This window comes from Musca vetustissima, unplaced genomic scaffold (genome assembly GCF_032173495.1).
Source record: "Musca vetustissima isolate MV318-11 ecotype Yass unplaced genomic scaffold, APGP_CSIRO_Mvet_v1 utg115466, whole genome shotgun sequence".
Lineage (NCBI taxonomy): Eukaryota > Metazoa > Arthropoda > Insecta > Diptera > Muscidae > Musca > Musca vetustissima.
In genome coordinates, this window is record NW_026887627.1 from 15,717 (window position 1) to 42,288 (window position 26,572).

The following is a 26,572-nucleotide window of genomic DNA, read 5'->3' on the forward strand; positions in this document are numbered from 1 at the left end:
AAGGTTAACAGAGAGGCGAATTCGAAGTCTTAATTGACTGTCAAATTTGTTGTTTGAAGAATAAATAAATAAAAAATATTTTTATTCGAATCGAAATATTGTGAAAAACGTAATGATAGTAATTATCATTTAGTTTTCCTGAAAGATATTTTTAGTTTTTATCCTGTTCTGATTGGTATTTCGCGTTTAAAATGTTGACACAGCAAGAGAAGACTTGGGCATGAATTCTCCTACATGTTAACCTTATGAATAAACCTTGGAGGTTATGAACAAAGTATGTGAACATTTTTTATTACAATATTAAAAAAAAATATTGAAAATATTGATTTCTAGTAATTAATTTTCGATTTCTGTTTTCTTCACAATATTAAAGGAGTTTACGAATAAATTATGTGTACATTTTTTTATTTCAATATTAAAATAAATATTGAAAATTTGATTTCTAGAAATTGATTTTCTATATGTTGTTCTTCACAATATTCAAGGAAAATATATAACTCACTTTGCATGTTCAAGTTATACCCATATTTCCATTTTTAAAAAATAAAAATATGTGCTATTTCCTATAAAAATTCTTAAGTAATTTGTTGACTATTAAAAAAAATAATATTTAAAAAAAATTGTTTGTGTATTGAAGAAAAAAACCTTTCTATTTTAATATACTAATAAATCTAACTAAAAAATAATGTCTTTCTATAAATTTGTAAATTGTTTTTCTTTTAATTAAATCTATCAGAACAAAAAAAAATTGGGCAAGTTTTGGGAATCTTATAAACAGTTGCATATTTTCTAAGGTGGGTTTTTTGTTTTGTTTGGAAAAACATCGATACTCGAAAGACAGAGATATCATTATGAACTATGAAAATGAATTAAAATATATATAAAATTTAATTATAACACTGTGTTGGAACTAAATGGGAATTTTGAAGCATTTTTTTAGATTACTTTAAAACATAATTTAAAAAAATCTAAGCTTTGAGAATTTTTTAAATTTATAGCTTTTAATTATAAGCATTTATAATTTATTATAAATATTTTATAAATAAATAATTTTAAAATCTACGCCTTGAAAATTCCCATTGCACTTGATTTTTGTTTCAATTCAATTCCAATCACAGTGCCTAGCATAATATAGCAAAATAATTGTGGCTAATAAATACATACGTACATACAATTAATTAACTATAGTATACACATATTTGTTTGTTTGTATGTTTCTCAAATTAGAATAGAGCACCTTGCTTGCTTGTAAAAAATAATATTCACCACACTTCTTAACACTCAACATTCTAAATTCTTTGCTAAACTATAATTAATTTGTTTGTTTGTATAATGTACATAAATAAAATAAGAAACGAAAAAAGAATTATGACATAGACACATTATGAAAATAATGAAAAAACGGAAATATGAAAACTTATCAGCTAATTTGTATATTCATGGTACTAATTTTTCTGGTTTTAATTTTTTAAAGGTACACCCTCCTCATTATGGACATCAGAGACCTTTTTACGTTCTGGTGGATTGTTCCAGGGTTGCAAATCACCTGTGCCCATAATGAGATAGACAACAGCACCGGAAATATAGGTAATGCCCAATATCCAAAAGACAATTTGCCATTGATGATAGGATTTCTGTAATAGAAAAAATATATTATTAAAAATTAAAATATATATTTTTATTAAACAATTTTTTACTTACATCTTCATAGGTCAAGGCACCAACCATCCATGTGGAAAGGAATCCACCAAATGAGGATAGAGTATTGGCCAAACCAAAAATGGTACCACTGAAATTGGGTGCAATATCCAAACCATTACCCAAATAACCAGGCGTTACAGCACCATGAGCGAAAAGAGCCAATGTAAAGATTGTCACTGACCATGCGGCCTCAGTACCCAAAAACACCTGAGCAATCATCAATAGACCAGGTGTGGTGAGAGCTGTAAATAAAAAAGGAAATTAGAAATAAATAATTGATAAGAAAATTATTTATGGGGAAATTATATCAAGGTTCCTCATAATGATTTCCTGGTCCATTATTCTAATATATAGAAATAATTTGTTAACGAAATGTAGACAAGAGATTTCAGAATAAAAATAATAACATGAAATAAAAACAATTAAAAAGAGTTTTTTATTTGGCTGGCCGACTTGGAACTATACTATACGTATCATTTTTAAAAATGGTCTAAAAAGTCCGAAAAAAATTAAACATTTGTGTGATATTTTTATAGATGATATATCAAAGTGGTTAACCCAATGGAAACAAGGAATAATAAAATGAAATTGAAAACAAGTAAAATGTGTTTTTTTTTAATTTCGGCTGGGCGACATTGGAACTATGCAATACGAGTGAATTTGGAAAGTGGTAAAGTCGGACGGGGTCGACTATATGATATCATTCACCACTTTGGGTATATTCTATATATGTATCCTAAGAATTGCATATCAATTTTCGATCGAGGGAAATTGTACGAATTTAAATATCGGACGAACATATATATGGGAGCTATATCTAAATCTGAACCAATTTTCACGAAACTTAACACACATCATTCTGGACTTAGTTCAGTACGCTATGCCAAATTTCGTGCAAATCGAATGACTTTTTTGCACCATTTACATAAAATCGGAAGAAAATATAAATGGTACCTATATGTAAATCTGAATCAATTTTCACGAAACTTAGCGCACATCATTCTACACTCAATTCAGTACGCTATGCCAAATATCGTGCGAATCGAACGATGTATAGGGACTTTGGTGCACCATTTACATAAAATCGGGCAAAAATATATATGGAAGCTATATCTAAATCCCAATGCCAAATAAATGAGCTGTGCCAAATTTCATCCAATTCGGATCATAAATGCGGACTGTACCTTGTTTTCAATTTAACACGGACAGACAGACGGACGGACATGCATAAATCGACTCAGAAAGTGATTCCATTATGCATATTCTCAAAAGGAACCATGTCTCTATCTCATTTCCTTTTGTCTGTTACAAACATATGCACCAAGACACCATATCATGTACCACAGTGTGGTGATAGGGTATAAAAATATAACATTGGGGGTAAAGAAAGATAAAACTACAATTTTCCAAGCCAATCGGAACCCAAAATATTAAAATACAGCCAATTCGGTTAAAAAATGTGTCACAAAAATCCTAAAAATACTTTCGTATCCAAATGTAGAGTTATATGAGGTCTATACATAAATATAGACAGAATTTGAATATTTTTGTTAGGAAGATTCGGCACTAAATCTGAATTCAAAATATCAAATTTGAAGTAAATGTTATATGGGGGCTATACCTAAAGGTGGACCGTTATTGACAGTTGTTGGTAGAAAGCGTGTCAAAAATCTCTTAAATAACGTAATTGGATTACCTTTATGGTACATTTATGTGGTTAATTTATTTTTGAAAATTAATTTCTTCTACTCAAATGGGAACCATAAATGTCAAAATCTAGTCAATTCGGTTGGAGAAACGTGTCCAAAATATCAACTTATATGAAGCCTATAGTCTTGGAGGGTGACAGCCATATTTCAAGAATATGTCCATGATTCGACTTAACACCCATATATAGGTCACACCCAATTAAAAGTGTTTAATCGTCCTAGTCCTAATCGATGTTTTTTTGTAATTTGGCAGGTTTTACGGAGAATGTTTAATATAAAGGACAGCACCGAAGTGACTGTAATTTAGCTCATAAAAATGATCAGCTTTATTTTTTGGTATGTTCATGTTTCGAGCCTTGTGTTCCAATCGGTCGGATCGGTATAATAAATATCCTACTAGCAGGCAATATACTGTAAAATAAGTCTTTAGATTGAGCTTCATATCGAATCATGAAGGGAATACATTTTCTTATAGCTTGTTTAATATTTTTTTCTTTTTTTCATATTTCCTAATTCGGAGAAATTTAGTCTGACAGGTCATTATCGGGCCAAGCGTACGGTCGTTGTTCTAAGGATGTCACCACATTATACAGAAATACATCCATTGTATAATATTAGGTTTGAACTGCAACCAATATTCTCCTTTTAAAAAATTACGGTACTTTTAGTTTCAAACTTGAATCTCGAATTAAACCCTGGTGTTTTCCATGATACGATACCGCTTAGTTTTGACTTTGTAGTCGTAACGGAAACAGGCAAAACATAATAAACCTACACTTTGTCTAAATACCCTGTTGTTGTATTCTACGGTGATGTCCTAGGGGTTATTTAGGTAATGTTGAAATTTTTTTCCAAGAGACATGAACAAATGATGAGAAATGGAACATATATCATAATGCAATACATTAATTCGTGGTTGTTAAGATTTCAGTTTTATTTATTTTTTTATTAAATTATGATTTTTATAGAGGGAAATTGGTGATAAAACGTTTTTGATACAAATAAATACAAAAAATAGGGCATTTTTCTAAAACAAAACCAGTGAGCGGATCGGAATAGTCAGACAGAAATGTCGTGACATAATTGTAGTCCAGAAAAAAAGGACCAGAAAAAAACAGACAAAGATAATGTTTTTGGTCCATTTGATCCACTAAATATTAGCAGAACAAAAAATAGACGACTTCTTTGCCCCAATCGAACATACAAGCAAAATTTCGTGATAATCTGTCCATAACTGTGGTCTATATCGGGTTTACAAATTATGATGACCAGACGGAAGGACAAAAACATATGTCTACATACACTCAGTCAAGATATGACCCTTACAACACTGTTAGGGTGTAAAAATATTATATCTTATTTAAAAAAATTCTAGAATATATTATATATTTATATAATTTCTCGAAAAATATAAAGTCCTTAAGAAAACTTACCAAATGTTGTGAAGGCTTTGCGGGTAGCAGTTGTGCTTAAAACTTTCTTTTGACGAAGATAATCAGCAAAACACGATGAACCGAAGGCCATGATGTATTTACCCAAATATGGCAATGAGGAGAAGAGGCCGTTCTATAGAACAAAATAATAGAAAAAATATATTAAGAACTGTATCTGATTTGAAAAATGATATCGACGACTTACCTTCTTAATATCGAAACCCAAAACCTGATTCATAAATGTGGGCAATTGATTAATAACTGTGAAGAAACCGAACACAGACAATCCGTGTGTGATGATAATGGCCCACACAGCTGGTGAACAGAATAGATCACCCCATGGTACATAGCTGGGACGTTTCTTAGATGTTGTTGTACCAATAGCCTCTTCAATTTCACGACGCTCTTCGGCTGTAATGCGGGGATGTGTAGCGGGTGTCTCATAGACCAGAGTGAACCACATAGCTGACCAAATTAGACCAACGGCGCCTGGAATAGAAAGAATACGTTTACAATTAATAAAAAATGAATAAAACTGAAATGTAGCATTTAAAAAGGAAGAAGGATACATGTTTTATAAGAATAATATTAATAACTAAGAAGGAAACATTTTTTGGAAAAAGGGGTCTTCAAATATATGAGAGCAAACTGGACCAGGATCAGCTGAAAATACAATACCGTTTTCGGTAGTAGTAATTTCCAATATGTAAGTAGGTGTACACAACATGTCTTCACGTCTGATATGATTTGAAAATTTAGCTGTCCACATTTTGTCGGATGGAAAACTATAGAAGTAATTAAGCGTAGGATTTCGGCTATTTAAAAATACACCTAGTTGTCTATGAAATATGGAAGTTCTCATGTGCAGAATTTATTAGTTCTATTTCACGATTCACAACAAAATATGTGTAAATAAAAATTAACTCCCCCCAAACAGGTAGATAAATAGGTCATTGCACTATTTCACACAATTGTTCGTTAGGCACAATGCTAATATTGCCACTTGATTGACTAATTAAAACCAAGTGTGAATACAATGTGATAGAGTGTTTTCCTGTCTAATGATAAGACACACAACAAATATTTGCATTAATTATTGGAGCTAAATAGAAAAATGTAAATTATTGAAATAAATAATTAATGCCACACCATCAAGAGGGAAAACAAAATGAAACAACAATGTATAATAAATTAAATAAATAATTAATTGTTTTCAAATATTTGTATTCCCTTTTAAAGACTAAATAACGTGTTTGATATATTGCAACAAACAAAAAATTATATGACATTACAAGAGTGGTGAGTATAGAGTTAAGGTTTTGGTAATTGGCACTGAAAGTGTATAAATTTAAGATAATGGACATTATTTGAATTTGGTTGGATATATTGATCTTGATATATTGGGTTGATATGAACAAAGAATTTATGGATAGTTGACAATCAGAAAACGCCTGGACAGTGCCATGGTGTAGGAAGTAATCTATGCGGTCAAATAACCGGTACCTAAACAACTTTCAAAGGATCCATAAATAATGGAAGGGGTTTCAGAGATTCATACATATCACCTCTGCATATGACATATGTTGTATACCCTTATCCCGACTTTTGTATGCAATTTTGGTTTACCGAGGTCATCGAATGCTCCTTGACAATAGACTGTGGTCTATTGTCAAGATGGATCATTTTTTTTTTCAAATTTATATTTTTTTAAAATTGTGATAGTTTGTGGGGAAGTAACTGAAGAGGTGGACATATATCGACGATATTTGCACTAAATATATAAGATATTCCCTATCTTCGAACTTGATGTAAGCTTGGAAGAAATATTATGAGGTACCAGAGAGAGTGGGTAGATATTCCCGATCTTCGAACATGAGTGTTATCATGCGCATCAACCAGACAGACAGACAGCTGTGTAAATCGATTTCAAATTGTCTGAAACTGATTGGATCAAAAGAAACGCGAGTTATAAAATGAAGCACAAAGTCCATATGCCCATATGGCTGAGGGTATAGAAATCCACATTTGAGGATCAGCTAGTGATGAAAAGAATATCCTTAAACAAGTGAAAAAAACTTTGGATATCCTCCACCATAGATATACTGACAGGTACTTGAAATTAAAATATAGGGAACATACCAAAAATTGGACCTATACCGACATTTCTACAAACCGATTATGTAAACCATAATGTAAACCAAACATTTTTAAAAGAAAATTATACCCTCAGCCTTATGGCTAATTAGGGTGTATACACATTGACACGGTAAAATAGTACCTCATCGAAATATTGGTTCTAGACCTCATGTTTCTTTGGACCAAGTGAAAAACGCGCTCTAGAACCCCAAAATAGCGAAAATTTGTGGTACCCTTATATGAGGACTATCCGAAAAAATTAAACTACATTCATAATTATTTGTGGAGAGATTTGGTACCTATTCAGAATTCAAATACTAAATTACAGCCAATTCGGTGTAAAAATACGATAAAAAAAACCCCAAAATACGGGAAAAAACGCCTACCAGAAAAAGTCAACCTATATTTATAATTTTTTGTGGAGGAATTTAGTACCCAATAAGAATACAATGTACCAAATTTCTGCGAATTCGGTTGTAAAACGCGCTCAAGAACCCCAAAATACCGAAAATTGGTGGGTACCCTTATTTGAGAGCTATGACTAAACGTGGACCGATATATCCCATCTTCGAACTTGACCTGCCTGCAGACAAAAGACAAACCTATGCGAAATTTCAGCACCATATCTCAATTCCTTCAGAAGATAGCGTAATGACAAGAGACGGACGGTCCAATTTTTGCAAATTGGTGGCGTCGGAAAATTATTTTCCACTTTTTAAGTTAACTTACCAGTTGCATAGAAAACACTGGACCAACCGGCAACAGAAATGAGGAAACCACAGATAGGCATAGTAATAGCAGCACCAAGGGAAGAAGCTAAAAGAAAATATTTGCATTAAATCCTCTTCTAAAAACTACTGAAAAAATAGCACCCTCCCACTTACCCATCATATTGGACATGAATTTCGATCTCTCATTTGGTGGAATCCAAACAGCAGCAACAGGATGAATGGCAGGCCATGAAGCGCCCAACATAAAGCCCAATACAACACGAACAACAATGAGGAAAACATAATTGATATGCGCCGCCAACGGTGTGATCAAAGTCAGTAGACTAGCCCACAGCATAGAATGGCCAAAGACACGACGACCACCAATTAATTCTGCCAGACGGCCACCAGGCAGCTCAGTTAGAATGTAACCCCAGAAAAAGCAACCGAGTACAAAATTTTGTTGATACGTATCCCAAGCGAAACGATCATCAAGTTCTTCATCGAGCGCGGAGGTACCATTTGCACTGGGTGCCACTGTAGTTGTTGTCGTAGTTGTTGTGCTCGTTAGGTTTCCCGCAAGGCTATCATCTTTGGTGGTCGTGGTGATATTTTCTGGTTTTACCATTGCCACAATGGCTATGGTAAGATTTACACGCAACGCATAGTTCAGCATAAAGCCAAACATGGTTAGGAGATTTAACACCTGTCGACATGATAAGAAACCTGGAAGAGAAAGAGGAGAGGAAATTAGTAAGGGATCAATTTCAATAAAAAAATATTAGGGCTTTATAAAGGAATAGGGAGGTAAACTATTTTAACAAATATTCCTGGAAAACATAATTTTTAAAAAGTGATGGAAAAATATATTTTTTTAAATACATAAATAATTGATGCCATTAAATATATGAAACAATAGAGGTGCAAAATTGTATTTAACAATTTCTCCTTTATCTCCCAACCACTTATATCCAGAATTTTTGCAGGAAGAAATTATTGATTTAACCCCAATGACAAATCATAAATGTCAAAAATATTATCCACAAAAATAAAGTCATTCTGAATAATGGACAATCAAGAAACAGCAATACAATAGCATCATTGAAAACATTCCAGAATCTGCTCATGGTCAAACACACTCTGTGTCTGCTCAATGATTCAAAAGGAAGATGCAGCAATAAAGACAAGTTATGTGGCAGTAAAACAATGTCGTCTTATGTCTCATGTCCCGCCACAAAGAGTCATTAAACTCTACAATAAAAATTAATTTTGACAAAATCTTGACTGTAAATTTGAAACTTGACAATGCAAATTTGGAAATTCTCTTCTTTTTAATTTTATCAATTATTTGAATAATTTCCTTGGAAGTCAAATTTGTGTTTCAGGGAAGCTTATGGTGGTTTTGTTTTTGGAAAAATATTTTTTTATTCAAACCATTGACAGAATACGAAAAATATTAAAAATAATTAAAAATTAAAGGAGTGGAATTTTTAAAAATTATTTGAGGTTTGAGGTATCCAAGGCGTGGATTTTTTTAATATATTTAGAGGTTTCAAAGGCATGGATTTTTTAAACTTTTTTGAGGTCTATCAAAGGCGTGGATTTTTTTTAAATATTATTTTTTGAGGTCTATCAAAGGCGTGGATTTTTTTTTTTTTTTTTTTGAGGTCTATCAAAGGATTTTTTTTAATTATTTTTTGACTTTTAAAAATAATTTTTTGAGATCCATCAAAGTCGTGAATTTGTATACCCTTCGCAACACTGTGGTACAGGATATTATGTCTTTGTGCATATGTTTGTAACAGGCAAAAGGAATCGAGATAGATCCATGGTTCCTTTTGAGAATATGCATAGAATCACTTTCTGAGTCGATTTACACATGTCCGTCTGTCTGTCGACGTATTTTTGTTAACAAAGTACACGTCGCATTTATAATCCGATTTGGATGAACTTTAACATAGTTCACTTATTTGGCCCATGGACGAACCCTATTGAAATTGGAGAAAATCGGTGCAGATTTAGATATAGCTCCCATATATAGTTTCGTCCGATTTTATGTAAATGATGCACCAAACTACCAATATTTTACCGATTGAGACAAAATTAGGCACAGTGTACTGAATTATGTCCATACTTAAGTATGCGAAATGTTGTTGGAATCAGTTCAGATTTAGACATAGCTCGCATATATAGTTTCGCCCAATTTTATGTAAATGAAACACCATACTGCCAACATTGGTCCGATTGAGACAAAATTTTGCACAGAATACTGAATTAGGTCCAGATTGATGTGAGCGAAGTTTGATTAAAATCGGTTCAGATTTTGATATAGCTCACATATATAGTTTCGTCCGATTTTATGTAAATGATGCATCAAACTCCCAATATTTTTCCGATTGGGACAAAATTTTGCACAGAGTATTGAATTAGATCCAGATTGATATTTGCGAAGTTTTGTTAAAATCGGTTCAAATTTAGATATAGCTCCCATATATAGTTTCGTCCGATTTTATGTAAATGGGGCACCTTACTGCCAATATTGATCCGATTGAGACAAAATTTTGCACAGAGTACTGAATGTCCAGATTGAGGTGGACGAAGTTTTGTTAAAATTGATTCAGATTTAGATATAGCTCCCATATATAATTTTGTCCGATTTTTTGTGAATGATGCACCAAACTCCCAATATTTGTCTGATTGATCAAAATTTTGCATAGCGAATGCAATTGAGGAAAAAAGGATGTGTGATTTTATGTAAATATTGCACCGAAGGGCCTATGTTTGTTCGATTTACACGAGATTTGGCAGAGGGTATTAAATTGAATTTAGACTGATAACAAATGGTGTATGCAACGATTGCTCAATTAGGTCCATGTGTTTATATATAGCTCCCATACATAATTTTACTCAATTTCATACAAATGGTACACCAAAGAATGAATGCCCGTTTGACATGCAATATTTCATTGATTTCAGAATGGTATGTGTATGGTGTTTTTTTTTAATTGGTTCATACCTATCCATCCATCTCAGATATTAACATCTCTTGTATGTACCCAAAGTGGTGAAGGGCATCATATAGTCGGCCCCCTCCGACTTTTGAACTTTCTTTACAGGTTTATAAATTATTTTATCCAAGGGTTATCCAAGGCGTGGGTTATTTAAAATTTAAAATTTTTTTTTTAATTATGGTTTTGTGGGACCTATCAAAGGCGTGGATTTTTTAAAAATTATTTTTTGACATCTATCCAAGGCGTGGATTTTTTAAAAATTATTTTTTGACATCTATCCAAGGCGTGGATTTTTTAAAAATTATTTTTTGACATCATCCAAGGCGTGAATTTTTTCAAAATTATTTTTTGACATCATCCAAGGCGTGGATTTTTTCAAAATTATTTTTGGACATCTATCCAAGGCGTGGATTTTTTAAAAAATTATTTTTTGACATCTATCCAAGGCGTGGATTTTTTAAAAATTATTTTTTGACATCTATCCAAGGCGTGGATTTTTTAAAAATTATTTTTTGAGGTCTATCAATGAATTTTTTTTTAAATTATTTTTTGATTTTTAAAAATTATTTTTTGATTTTTAAAAATTATTTTTTGATTTTTAAAAATTAGTTTTTGATTTTTAAAAATTATTTTTTGATTTTTAAAAATTATTTTTTGATTTTTAAAAATTATTTTTTGATTTTTAAAAATTATTTTTTGATTTTTAAAAATTATTTTTTGATTTTTAAAAATTATTTTTTGATTTTTATCCATTAGGCGTGGATTTTTTAAAAATTATTTTTTGAGGTCCATCAAAGTCGTTTTTATGGCCTTCCCCACACTGATTTACAGGGTATTATGTCTTTGTGCATGTGTTTGTAACAAGCAAAAGGAATCGAGATAGACCCATGGTTCCTTTTGAGTCGATTTACGCATGTCCGTTCATGTATTTTTGTTAACAACGTACAAGCGGCATTAGTGATCCGATTTGGATGAAATTTGGCACAATTCACTTATTTGGCCCAAGAACGGACCCTATTGAAATTGGAGAAAATCGATTCAGATTTAGATATAGCTCACATAATAGTATCGTCCGATTTTTTGTGAATGATGCACCGAACTTCCAATATTTGTCCGATTGGGACAAAATTTTGCACAGAGTACTGATTTAGGTCCAGACTGATGTCTGCGAAGTTTAGTTAAAATCGGTTCAGATTTAGATATAGCTTCCATATATACTTTTGCCCGATTTTATGTAAATGAAACACCATACTGCCAACATTGGTCCATTTAGACAATATTTTGCATATAGTAATGAATTATGTCCCGATTGATGTCTGCGAAGTTGTGTCAAAATCGCATCAAACTCCCAATATTTGTCTGATTGAGCAAAATGTTGCATAGCGAATGCAATTGAGGAAAAAATGATGTGTGATAAGGTGTGTTGAAATCGGTTCAGATTTGATTTTTTAAGGGCTGTCAAGGGTTTGGATTTTTTTAAAAATTATTTTTTTTAAGGGCTGTCATGGGTTTGGATTTTTTTAAAAATTATTTTTTAAAGGGCTGTCAGGGGTTTGGATTTTTTAAAAATTATTTTTTGAGATCTATCCAAGGCGTGGATTCTTTACAATTTTTTATAAAGATTTATCAAAGTGAAGGAGAAATATTTCGAATTAATTTTATATATTTTTTATTATTTATTGACTGCATTGTTGTTGTTCTTGTTTGATAATTACGTAGTCGTTGTAACGCCTACATTCCTATCAAGAGCGAATATCGTCGCAGTTAATAATTCAGAAGGTCAAGACTGATTACATTTTCTGTAATGCATTGTCTATCTATTTTATTCATTTTTATTAAAACATTTTCATACTGATGTAATATTTTGTTTTTATTGCATTTGTGGAAAGAAGAAAAAACAAAAACAATTTAAATAAAAAATAAGGGTTAAACTATTTTTTCTGGGAATAACTAAAAATGCTAAATAGAATAAAAAAACTGAAACAATCCATTGATAATTTATTTATGTTTGTTTTAGAAACCAGTTCGTAAAAACGTGATTTCTGTTTAAAACCTGTGCTAATAATAATCGGTGCACTAAACCCGCACCGGCTAAAATGCACGGGGCCAGACAGTCGACAACAGAAGGTAGGTAGGTATCGTAAATATGTTAATTTCCAGACAAAATAAATACAAAAAGTTTTTTAAAACATAAAATTATAATTGGAGTGATTAAGAAAATGTATTATGCAAAAATATTTGGGGTTTTTTGGCAGACGATTTTGATTTTAAATGCCAAACATTTTTTAATTGATTTTTAGCAGGTTCCAAAAAATAACGGTTATAAAATTCAATATTAAGTCTAAAAATAAATTTTTATTATAGAAAATTAAATAAGGGAATTTATTTTTTATAATAATTAAATACAATAAATTCGAAGTAAGCCAACTTCGATCAACAATTTTTTTTTTTTGAAATTCCAAAACTTCTATTAAATTTCTTAGTTTAATAAAATTTCTCTCTTTATGATTTGTGCGTATTTGTCATTATTTCTTTTTTTTCCTCTTATCTATTTTCCCTTGAAACTAGTAAAGTAGTGCATGGAAAGTTTTTCCCCCATATTTTTGTTTCCTATTTCGTTGTCCACTAAAAATACCCCTCAAAATATAGTTCTCATTGATAGATAAGTAGACAGCAAAAAAGGAAGAAAATGCTTTGTAATTATCGCCGTCAACTTAATGCAATTGCTTAACAACAATCTTATATAAATTATATATATAAAAACAAACTGCATATATATAGTAAATATAGCATTGGGCGGCGAACATGTGTTGCAATGTATGTGGTGGAGATGCGTAAAAAATAAAATTGGGGCACAAGTCCAGTGGTTGGGGGGATGCATGAATGTTATGATGATGCCGCCGCCGCAGTAATGACAGGCATCAACAAAGTCACAACACAGTGGAAGATATTTTTATAAGAAAAAAAATTAAAAGTAATTAAAAAACTAAGCCTTTGGACAGGTCCCAAAAAATATTTTTAAAAAATCCATGCCTTTGGATAAGCCTCAAAAATAGTTCTTAAACAAGTAAAAAAGTGTCAGTCTGTGTTGCCGACAGATATACAGGGGGAAATAAAAAAAATCTGCAACAAAGTAAAGCACCATAATTTTTAAACTTTTTTTTTTAAATTTTATTGAATGAAAGCAAAAATGTCGGAAATAGCGTCAAATTTTAGAATAAGTTTAGATTTGTTCAAAGTGGCACGAATTATGGCCTTCAAACGGCCAATGAAACCATCACACGCTGCCTAATTGTTGCTCTGCGGTATTTTGGCCCATTCCCGGCGAAGCGCTTGCTTAAGGTGATCGACACTTTGGTATTTTTTAGTGCCAACCTTGCTTTTCAAAATACTACAGACACAATAGTCCAACGGATTGGTATCAGGAGATGTTGGTGGCCTTTGTGCGCTGGAAATGAAGCGATGAATCTCATTTTGTAACCATTTTTGGGTGGCGCGTCCACCATCGCACTCAGGATGTTCCTGTTGGAATGTCCAAGATCTGCGGCCAAAATGTTTGCATGCCCAAGGCATTAATACACCCTCCAGAATATTTTCGCAATAATATCCAGCATTTATTCTGATGATATTTGAGTAATACGAGCGAAGAGCTACCATCGGCTGTTATGGCGGCCCACACCATCACCATGGCCGGCGCTTGAGTTTTGGTGGCCCTTCGCTTGGCCACACATTTTCAGCTGACCTCTTTGGCAAGTAAACACGATCATTTTGTTTGTTTACAAACTGCTGGACGACAACGAATGTTTTCTCATCGAAGAAAACCAAATTCGGCAGTTCACCACTTTCGGCCATGCTCTTTAGCTCTTTTCAGTATATTTTCTTTCTGTTCCATCGCGAATAACTTTTTTCTGGAAAATTCTTACCAAAATGCTTTTGTACGCTTGTAAACAATATAATGAGCTGTCATTGGAAAAATTTTAACAGCTTTCAGACGAGTGGCTTAGAAATGACAGCAGTCTGAAGTTGGTTTTAGTGTTTTTATCTCACCCTGTATATACCCCCAGCATGTGGTTTGTGGAGGTCTTCGGAATTACAAACAGATTTTATTATTAGCTTTATATAAGAAATAGGTTTTTATCAAAGAGGTTTCGGATTTAATGTTGTTAAATTTTATAAAATATTGACCATTTGTGAGGGAAGTAGCGGAACGAGTGGACTACTGGGTCCCATCTTCGGAATTGATATAGGATTGGCAAAGATAATGGGTTGTGCAAAGTTTGGTTCATATCGGACATTCCGTTCGCCTGATATTTAATTTATAAATATTGAAAATGTTAACCATTTGTGGGGGACGTATCAGAAGGAGTGGACCAATGGGTCCCACGTTCCTACTTGATCTAGGCTTGGTAATGATAATAGCTTTTACAAAGTTTAATTAAAATCGGATAGTCCGTTTGCATGTTATTATAAAATGCATTTTTTAGCACAATTTTCACCATTTTGTGAGGAAGGTACCAGAAAGAGTGGACCGACCAATGGGTCCCATCTTCAAACTTGATCTAGGCTTGATAAAGGTAATAGGTTGTGCAAAGTTCCGTTAAAATCGGATAGTCCGTTTGCATGTTATTATTAAATTAATTTTTAGTACAATTTTGACAATTTTTTTGGGGGAGGTACCAGAAGGAGTGGGCCGATAATCCCCATTGGAAGAAATATTAAGATGTGCAAAGTTTGGATGAAATCGGTTGCTGCCTTCGAGAGTTATTGTGCGCATCAGCCAGGCAGACAGACGGACATGTGTAAATCGACTCCAAATTTTCTGAAACGGATTTGGTTCAAAGAAACATGGGGTCTAAAACCAATATTTCGATGAGGCACATTTTCACCGTATCAAAGTGTATATACCCCAGAGAATGATTAAAATACACTCTTTTTCACGAATGCTCACGGCGAGAATTTGAATGTTTTTCAATTTATCGCGAATGATAAAGTTACAATGAATGAAAAAAACATATGAAATCTCTGGCGAATGTTCGCATTACACGAAAAATTCACGAACGATAAAAATTCGCTGCAAGCGTCGTCGATTCATTCATTCGCGAACATTCGTTGCTGAAGAACATTCTTTTGAAAAACTCAAAAAAAAAAACAAATGTTCGCGAATGCTCGCGAGCTCTGCTAAAAACAACCACAAACAAACACATCATAAAAAAAGTAAACACACACAACAAATGAATGTGTGTGTGTGTAGCAGAAAGTGTGTGTAATAACAAAACACATGTCCAACAACTATTGCGTTCACAAACGTTTGTTGTTATTGTTGTTGCTGTTTTAAGCATTCGCGAGAATTCGGAAATGTTTGTTTTCATTCGTGATAGAATGTCAGAAAGAATTTCAACCACCAAACGAAACGAACGATCTTTGTTGTGTGCTCTCACTCGTTTGTTATGGTTGTGCGAACATTCTTTGGCGAATGCTTGTTTGTTTATCGCCATAAATTAATTCGTAAAATGAGCACAAAACGAAAAGAATGTATTTTTATTCATTCGCGAGCGAATTCTTGCGCACCCTGATATAAGGCTAAGGGCATAAAAATCCTTGCCTGTGATAAACCTCAAAAAATATTTTTTTATAAATTCCACCCCTTTAATACGAAACAAAAAATAATTTAAAAAAAATCCACGCAAGTGATAGACCTCAAAAAATAATTTTAAAGAAATCCACGCCTCTATTTATAACTAAAAAATCCTTGCCCCTGACAGGCCTCAAAACATTTTTAAAATTCACCTCTATATTTAAAGTCAAAAAATATATTTATTTTTTTAAAAATTTTTGAAAAAAAGACGACTTTGATAGTCAACAAAAAATACTTTTTAAAATAATAAAATATAATTTTTAAAAAATCCACGACTTTGATAGGCAGCAAAAAATTATTTCTAAAAAATCCACGCCTTCGATAGATTTCAAAAAATATTTTTTTTTAAATTCAAACCTTTGATAGCCTATGTATGTTACATTGTATTATTATGATAACTTCAATAAAAGTATTTTTATTTCCGTAAATCTATTTATAACCAAATCCAAGAAGTAAAACGGAAATGAGATTTTTTTCTTTTTTGCAACAATAACAAGTGCTGTTAAAATTTACAACCATTAATAAAAAAAATAGTTTATAAGACAATAGCTTGTTATAAATTTATAGACAACAAAGGCATTAATTTATTACAAAATTCAATTGCAAAAAAATAGAAAAAAATCAGATAGCCATCAAAAACTTGTTTTTCATAAATTAAATAGTACACCACAGGCCTCCACGAATAAGCCACTGCAAGCCAGGAAGATATTGACAACAGCAACAATATTGTTGTTTTATGTTATTAATAATGCCACCACCACTATAATAAAAACCTCTTATAAATGATTTACAATTGACCACAAAACGTTTTATTAAAACAACAATAACTATTTCCTATCATTGAATTGATGATTTATATTGAAAATTGATATATTGAAAATTGATAGATATTGGATTAATAAAAGAATAGTCATTTGAAAATGAACAAGTGAAATAAATGAAAATATAGGGAACATACCAAAAAGTGGACCTATACCGACATTTCTGAAAACACATTATGTAAACCATAATGTAAACCGTAATACAAATTTTATGGATAATTATACCCTCAGCCTTATGGCTAATGAGGGTGTATACACTTTAAGACGATGAAAATGTGCCTCATAGAAATATTGGTTCTAGACACCATGTTTCTTTGGACCAAATCCAAACTTACTTCAAATTCGAAGATGGGGAATATGTATATGTCCAATCCTTCTGGAACTTCCACACAGGGGCCAGGTCTAAATGCGGCTATAGTTCATTATCGAACCTTACGTTCTAATTTTTTATCTCGCTGTCCTCCGCAGGTGAAATGATTACAACAGAGTCCTAGAACCAAACTCAAAACGCGGAACAAATCAGATAAATATTTTAATATAAAAAGGGGTTTTAATATAAAAAGGTTGTTTTATTAATAATTTATATGTATGGGGCAATCCGAAAAAATTTACTTTTATTCATAATTGTTCGTGGAGAGATTCAGTACCCATTAAGAACTAAAAATATAAATTGCAGCTCATTCGGCGGAAAAATACGATAAAACCCCCAAAATATTGAAAATTAGGAGGTACCGTTATATGTGGGCTACCAGCAAAAGTGGACCTATATTTATAATTTGTAGTGGAGTAGATTGGTATCCAATAGGAACCCATTGTACCAAATTTGAGCGAATTCGGTTGAAAAACGCGCTTAAGAACGCCAAAATACCGAAAATTTGGGGTACCCTTAATGGGGGCTATCCGAAAAAATTGACCTATATTCATAATTTTATGTGGAGAGATTTTAGTACCTATTAAGAACTCAAACTACTAAATTTAAGCTAATTCGGACGAAATATGGGAGCTACCAGAAAAAGTGGACCTATATTTACATTTTTTTTGTGGAGACATTAAGTACCCAATAAGAACCCAATGTAGCAAATTTCAGCGAATTCGGTTGAAAAACGCGCTGAAGAACCTTAAAATACCGAAAATCGGGGGGTACCCTTATATGGGAGCTATGCCTAAGCATGGACCGAACTTGACCTGCCTGCAGACAAAAGACGACTCTATGCAAAATTTTGGCTATCTATCTCAATTCGTTTAGACGCTAGAGTGATTAAAACAGACAGACGGACGGCAACGGACATCGTCATGGGTCGGAAATGATTATTTCGATGAGATACAAACGGAAAAACAAAATTAATATACCCTCCATACTATGGTAGAGGGTATGAAAATGAGAGAGAGGACATATAAGGGATAGACAGCGCGAGCTATATTTCGAATTAAAAATCAAATATCAGAACATCCATGAAAAAAAATTTAAAAGCCAATTTAATAGGACCAGAAAAGCCAATTTAATAGGATGAAAAAAAATTTAAAAGCCAATTTAATAGGACTTGAAAAATAATTTAAAAAAAAACCATAAGAAATATTTTAAATATATCCATAAAGATTATTTTAAAAATTCATGAAAAATATTTTAAAATTGATGAAAAATATTTAAAAAAAAAGTTTGAAAAATATTTTAAAAGAAACTTTGAAAAATATTAAAAAAATCATAAAAAATATATAAAAAACCAGTGAGCGGAGCAGTATAGTCGGACGGGGCCGACCATACGATACCCTACACAACTACCACGAACTCTAACATTCTGAAAATGTTTATTCCCAGTCTGAGTAATATTTCGTGATATTTGCCCCCTCTTGCCCGATTAGAGGTCAACAACACCTCTTCCTTACTTTTTCGAATATTCAGTACAGTCCTTCTAATTACTTGTCCAGATTAACTTCACGGTGGGTTGTGTTGTGATTTTCGGATTATACTCGACTCGAAAACACACAAAATAATTAAGTTTTCGGTCCATTTCACCTGTAAATATTTGACTGTAACTCCCACATCTGAGTAGATACATCACTATATTTGGTATCGATTTAAAGGCCAACCACTCCTCTTGAATATGCTATCAACTCCTCGGGTCTACATCCTCCAGGAGTAAATATATATATACCATAGAATACAAATTTTGTCATTTTTCACACAAAAGTCAGGGTCCATTTGACCCGCTAAATATTGACAGCTCTTTATCAAAACATGCATGCTTATTCTCTTGCCCGATTCCCTTCTCCATGCAAAAATTCGCGGTGTTTGGGCCATAATTGCGGCCTCTGGAGCGACCAGAAAAACCGAAAAAAATGTTTTTGGTCCATTTTATCCGCTAAATATTAACCGATCTTTTCCAAAAACAATAGGGGTGTTCATTGGCCAGAACCCATCCTACATGCAAAATTTCGTGAAGATTGGTCCATAACTGTGGCCTGTATCGTGTTTACAAATTATAATGGACAGACGGACGGACACACATGTCTAGATCGACTCAGCTAGTCGAGATATGACGATCGGTATACTTAAAGGTGGGTCTAGGACCAATATTTCGCGGCGTTACAAACATTTGGGGCTGCACAAAGCTATAATACCCTGACAACATAGTTGTGTAGGGTATAAATATCCATGAAGAATAAACAATTCATGAAAAATATTTAAAAAATTTAAAAAAAAATTTCAACAAAAACTTGAGAAATATTTATAATAAATTAAATTAAAAAAAATAATTTAAAAAAAGATGCTAAAGTCCAAATAACTAAAAAAATAGTTAATAATAATAATTGTGTCATACAGTTAAATACACGTTTATTCTTTTTTTCGTTTTGTGTTATATTAAAACGTAACGTGTAAACGTTGATTTATTAACAAACAAACAAATCAATGATTATAATAACCGTTCACATGACCCTCTACAGAAGCAGGTCTTTGCAACTCCGATTTTTTTTTTATTTTTGCACACTTAATAAGGCATTTAATATTTGTTGTTGTTGTTGTTTAAATCTGTCTGTATCAAAACATGTTTGAAAAAATCGGAAAAAATAATATTTAAAAACCGACAACCGACTGCCGCTTAGAGGTTAAACGTGAGTTCAATCTTAAGGTTTTTTTAATGATAATTAACGTTTTTTTGTTGTTGTGCCAAGTTTTATTTGTGATTCCCAAATAATCGCAACATGTGACCGTCTTTTTTGCCACACCAACGTCTGATGAGAATGATTCATCAACACTTCCACCAAGTCGCACACACACACATACAAAAGACCTCCAAAATTTATTTTCAAATAAAATGAAAAAAAAAAATCGACGAATACAAATGTATTCATCTTGCCAAAGGGGGTGTGTGCGCTCCTAAAATCCGAATGAATGACCAATAATGTGAAACGAAACATGTGATTCTGATTTTGACGCATGAATACACGTCGGTGGTGACCAGATAAAGGAAAAAAATCACAACATTTTTATATAAATCGTTTTAGTAATTAAGTTAAATTAAATAACTTCATGATTGAAATGTGTCACCTTGGTGCAGGGCATCAGTCAAGTGTGGAAAAAGAAATATATAAATCCACACCCATAGCTGTGTTTAGAAACGTGAATTTTTTTTTACAAATATTTTTTGAAAGACTATCAAAAACGTGCATTTTTAAAATTATTTTGAAGAAGTATGTTTTTTCAAATATTTATACCCTGCACAACTATGTTGTCAGGGTATTATAGCTTTGTGCAGCCCCAAGAGTGTGTAACGCCGCGAAATATTAGTCCTAAACCCACCTTTAAGTATACCGATCGCCATATCTCGACTAGCTGAGTCGATCTAGACGTATGTCCGTCCGTCTGTCCATTATAATTTGTAAACAAGATACAGGCCACAGTTATGGACCAATCTTCACAAAATTTTGCATGTAGGAAGGGTTCGGCCCAATGAAAACCCCTATTGTTTTTGGAAAAGATCGGTTAATATTTAGGGGATGAAATGGACCAAATACTTAATTTTTGTCGGTTTTTCTGGTCGCTCCAGAGGCCGCAATTATGGCTCAAACATCTCGAATTTTTACATGGAAAAGGAAATTGGGCCAAAGAATAATCATGCCTGTTTCTATAAAGATCAATATTTAGCGGGTCAAATGGACTCTGACTTTGTATTCTATGGCGTATATATTTACTCCTGAAGGACATAGAGCCGAGAAGTCCATAGTATATCCAAGAGGAATGGTTGGCCTTTAAATTGATGCCAATTATATTGTCGTATGTAATCGGATGTGGAACTTACACGTAAATATTTAAGGGTGCTAGACACTAGAGGGCGGAAATATAGCGCTGATCGCTTTGAAATGTTCCATGAGGTTCCAAATATGGTCAAGCACAACGCCAATAATTTTCGGTGATGATCAGATAATAATATTGTGATGAAGTGGACCGAAAACTTAATTCTTTGTGTTTTTTTCGAGTCGATCTATAGGCCACAATTGAAAACATCGAACATCGCGGTGAAGGGAATCTGGACAAGTAATTAGAAGAGCTGTTCTGAATATTAGTAATATTTGTTGATCTCTATTCGGTCAAGAGGATGCAAATATCGCGAACTACACCGCTGATAGTTAGATTTTCGTGTAAGTTGTGTAGAGTATCATATGGTCGGCCCCGTCCGACTATACTGCTCCGCTCACTGGCTTTTAATTTGCATTGGTGGTTGTTGATGGTGTGTAGGATAAATGTACCAAAGGGTTTTTTGGAAATTCGAACTATAACTATGGTCAGAATTCAGTTTAAGAAATTAATACTTATGGGTACTAAATGGTACTAAATTTGGTACAATTTGAATTTTAGGTGAACCAATTGAGCTAGAATCATGAAATTTGTAGTCAGGATCACTGTTGATGTGTAAGATTGAGATATGTTAAAGTTTTAGGAATTTGTACTAATGTGTACTAAATTTGGTACAATTTGAATTGTGCGTGAACCGATAGAGTTTGAATCCTCAAATTTTGATTTAGGGACACTGTGGCGGTATAGGGTTGGCGTATGTAGGAAGTTTTGGAAATTGGTACTACTGTGTACTAAATTTGGTACAATTTGAATAGTGAGTGAAACGATAGAGTTGGAATCCTGAAACTTGGATTTAGGATCAGAGTGGGGCTGTAGAATTGGGGTATGTAGGAAGTTTTGGAAATTGGTATTACTGTGTACTAAATTTGGTACAATTTGGATTGTAAGTGAACCGATAGAGTTTAAATCCTAAAATTTGAATTTGGAATCATTGTGGGGGTGAAGGCATGGTTTAAATAGGAAGTTGTGGAAATTCGTACTACTGTATACTAAATTTGGTACAATTTGAATTGTGGGTGAACCGATAGAGTTGGAATCCTGAAACTTGGATTTAGGATCACTATGGGGGAGTAGGTTTGTGGTAAGACGGAGGTTTTACAAATTCGTACTACTGTGTACTAAATTTGGAATCCTGAAACTTGGATTTAGGATCAGAGTGGGGGTAGGATTGGGCTATGTAGAATGTTTTGGAAATTGGTACTACTGTGTACTAAATTTGGTACAATTTGAATTGTGAGTGAACCGATAGAGTTGGAATCCTGAAACTTGGATTTAGGATCACTATGGGGGTGTAGGTTTGTGGTAAGATGGAGGTTTTAGAAATTCCTACTACTGTGTACTAAATTTGGTACAATTTGAATTGTGAGTGAACCGATAGAGTTGGAATCCTGAAACTTGGGGTAAAGTTTCGAGAAAATCGGTTCAAATTTAGATATAGCTCCTAGTTTAAAGATTTTTTTTCATTTTAGGGAAGCTCCCATACTACGGCACAACTCAATATAATTTTTTTTTTAAAGAGTTAGGGCAAGTATTTTTGATCAGAATTGGCAGTAATTTATAAAATCTTCCTTTTAAAAAATGATTCAAATTTCAAAATTTTGCACAATTTTTTTAACCGAATTGGCTATTGTTTGAAATTTTATTTTTCGATTGGGTGTCAACAAACCAACATATGTCTTGGTTTTGGTATAATTCCTATACAACGGTTTCATTTCCAATATGTCCTAGCTGAATTTAAGATCCTAACCACATAAATGTCCCGATCGATTTTAGTTATTTTGAACATTTCACCTCATGGTGAAGGAGGTAAAATGTTCCGCCCACCTCAACTTAATGACGTTTTTAATTGTATGTTTAAAAAAATATTTTTTATGATATTATTTTTTTATGAGGCCATTTACAAAGCAATGTATGTTTGTATTCAAATTTGCCGATTCCATGTTGCTCGACATTCGTCGTGTTGTAAAACATGATTTATGACTTGAGTAATCTATGAATAACATATAATCTCACATAGCATTAACATCTGACCAATGACCTTATCCAAAAAACAAACACGCCCCCTTTTTTGTCGGTGTTGTTGTTGTTTTTGCCTGTTTGAAATTACATTCAACCGGTGGCGATCATTAGACCGACAGACAGTCAACAATGTCAAGAAATAATAACGACATGAAATTACGTTGATGGCAATTACCGGCTCGTCGACTCACATGGTTTTTGGTGGGAATATTTGGTTTTTCGTTTTCGATTTTTTTTTTTTTTTGGCATACAACATGTCCGACTGGCTGGCTATCTGTCTACATATATAAATACCAACGGATATCAATGTACTCTGGCTCGTACGTACTTACTACGAAAATCATATTGTTAAATTGGCACAATTACAGTCTGTGAATTTTGTTGTTGTTGTTGGCTTTTGCGAACGTCTAAACCAGAGCACCTTACATTTTGTATATGTCTCACAAGATGCTGTCGAAAGGGAGGAGGCTATAAAACAACAAAATCTCAAATTGTGTATAGAAAATAAGATTTGTGTGATACACGCGTATTTTTTGGCCATAGTGAATTTTGTTGTAAAACAACAACATAAAGCCGGCGACATTTCTATTTTTTTTTTCAACTTACAAAGAAAATTAAGCTCTAAAAATAAAATTTAAATCTTTTTCTTTGCTTGTTTCCAATTGGATTTTTTTTTCATAAATAAAAGACAAAGTGGGTTGGGGAATTCATAGGCCCACACATTGGATATGGGATAGGCAGGCAGGCACATGGTCCATAAAAAAGTCCCAAAAAATATATTTTAATGGTCATATTATATATATATAATTAAAAAAATAAATATATTTTAATACTTTGTTGTTGTCATCGGATCTTGGCGTTTTTTCTTTCTTTTTGTTATTATATATATGTATATACGGCGAAACATCGATGATGAAATTTTCTTTCAGACTTTTCTTTTTGCTAACAAAAAAAAAAAAAGAAACACATTTCTCATTTCAAGGTTAAGCACAAGAGAAACGACAGAATTTAAATGAAAATATTTTCATTGACGTCTTTTTGGTCTGGGGGTGTGAGTGGACACACTTTTGACCACCAGTGTAATAACATTTATGTTATTGTGTATGTGTGTTTAGTAGAGGGGTGTGTGTGTATGTTTTGTATTTGCCAGCTAGCGATCCACATTTATTATAAGCGCCTCATCAATTCCGCCAAAACCACGAGGGTGTGTAAAACGGAAAATCTCCAATTAAAAATAGCATCAATTGGCGGCCCGTCCACTTGGATCACCCACCACATTGCTAGATGCTTTTGAAAAAAAACGTTTCATTTCCTATTCCAACAAAAAACATTTTTGTTGTTGTCGGGATTTATTGTAAAAATGCACAAACAACGATTAAAAATTATTCTATTGACTATTTTGCATTGTTGCAGTTTTTTTGTGTTTTGTTTTATGACCTTTAATAGATTTTCGAATTTTATTTTATTTATTGTTAACGGAAATGAGAGGTACAACAATAAGCCATTGTTGTTTTTGTAGGAATGAGAATTAAAAAGAAAAGTTTGATTAGATTAATGAATTAAAAAAAAGATTTGATTTTTTTTTAAATATTTTTGAGGTCTAGATTTTTTAAAAATATTTTTTGAAGGTCATAGTAAAGGCGTGGATTTTCTTTTATTAATATTTATATATATATATATATTAAGGGTCATATCAAAATATTATATCCTGTAACACACTGTGTCACAGGGTATTATGTCTTTGTGCATATGTTTGTCGATTTATGCATGTCCGTCCATGAATTTTTGTTAACAAAGTACAGGTCGCATTTGTGATCCGATTTGGATGAAATTTGGCACAATTCACTTATTTAGCCCAAGGACGAACGCTACTGAAATTGGAAAAAAAATTGGTTCAGATTTAGATATAGCTCCCATATATATTTTAAATATAGGTAAATAGTGCACCAAAGTCCCTATATATCCTTTGATTTACACGAAATTCGGCATAGCGTACTGAATCAAGCCTCGAACGATGTGAGTTAAATTTCGTGAAAATCGGTTCAGATTTAGATATAGCTCCCATATCTATTTTCGTCCGATTTTAGGTAAATAAAGTATTCAAGTTCTTATATATTCTTAGATATGCACGAAATTTGGCATAGCGTACTGAACTAAGCCTAGAACGATGTGTGTTAAATTTCGTGATAATCGGTTCAGATTTAGATATAGCTCCCATATATATTTTCGTCCGATTTAAGGTAAATGGTACACCAAAGTCCCTATATATACCTCGATTTTTCGAAATTCGGCAAAACTAACTGAAATAAATCTAGAACGATGTGTGTTAAATTTCGTGATAATCGGATCAGATTTATATGTAGCTCCCTTATATAGTTTCGTCCGATTTTATGTAAATGGGGCACCAAAGTCCCCATATATCTTCCGATTTGCACGAAATTTGGCAGAGCGTAATGAATTAGGCCTAGAATGATGTGTGTTAAGTTTCCTGAAAATCGGTTCAGATTTAGATATAGCTCCCATATATATTTTCGTCCGATTTATGGTAAATGTTGTACCAAAGTCCCTTAATATCTTTCGGTTTACACGAAATTTGGCACAGCGTAATGAATTGCAGAATGACATGTTTATGGACCCAATTTCATTTTACTGGTCCCTTAAAAATGCGACGTCTGTTAGGATTCATCTGTTAAATATACCCAAAGTGGTGAAGGGTATCATATAGTCGGATCCGTCCGACTTTACTACTTTCTTTACTGGTTTAAAAATATTTTTTTGTTTTATCTTAATATATAAAAGAGTTTAGTGTCAAGTGAGTAAGTGAGAGACTGACTGAAAGATCATCGCCCAGACGAAACGACTAAAGCAAGAAGGTTGAAATTTTGAGGGTTGCTGTTGGTGTGTAGGCGTGAGATAATGATGCGCTACGAAAATTACTAAAATGTACCAAATATGGCACACTCTGTATTAGGCGAACGGGAAGAGTTAGAATTCTGGCATTTGGGTCACTGATGGAAAGTTAGAAAGATGTACAAAAGGGTTT

General features: G+C 32.8%; 1 protein-coding gene across 1 annotated transcript in view; it reads right to left on the reverse strand.

Moving 5' to 3' along the window:
- Nucleotides 1–1,460: 1,460 nt before the first annotated feature.
- The window catches only part of LOC133335247 (sialin), a 40,962-nt gene continuing 15,850 nt past the window's right edge, over nt 1,461–26,572 (reverse strand). Inside the window, exons 2-7 of the mRNA XM_061543539.1 lie at nt 7,864–8,415; nt 7,709–7,795; nt 5,049–5,332; nt 4,844–4,976; nt 1,702–1,943; nt 1,461–1,634 (exon numbers count right to left, since the gene is read on the reverse strand). Coding sequence (XP_061399523.1) covers nt 1,461–1,634; nt 1,702–1,943; nt 4,844–4,976; nt 5,049–5,332; nt 7,709–7,795; nt 7,864–8,415 — 1,472 coding nt within the window. The remainder of the gene's footprint in view (nt 1,635–1,701; nt 1,944–4,843; nt 4,977–5,048; nt 5,333–7,708; nt 7,796–7,863; nt 8,416–26,572) is intronic.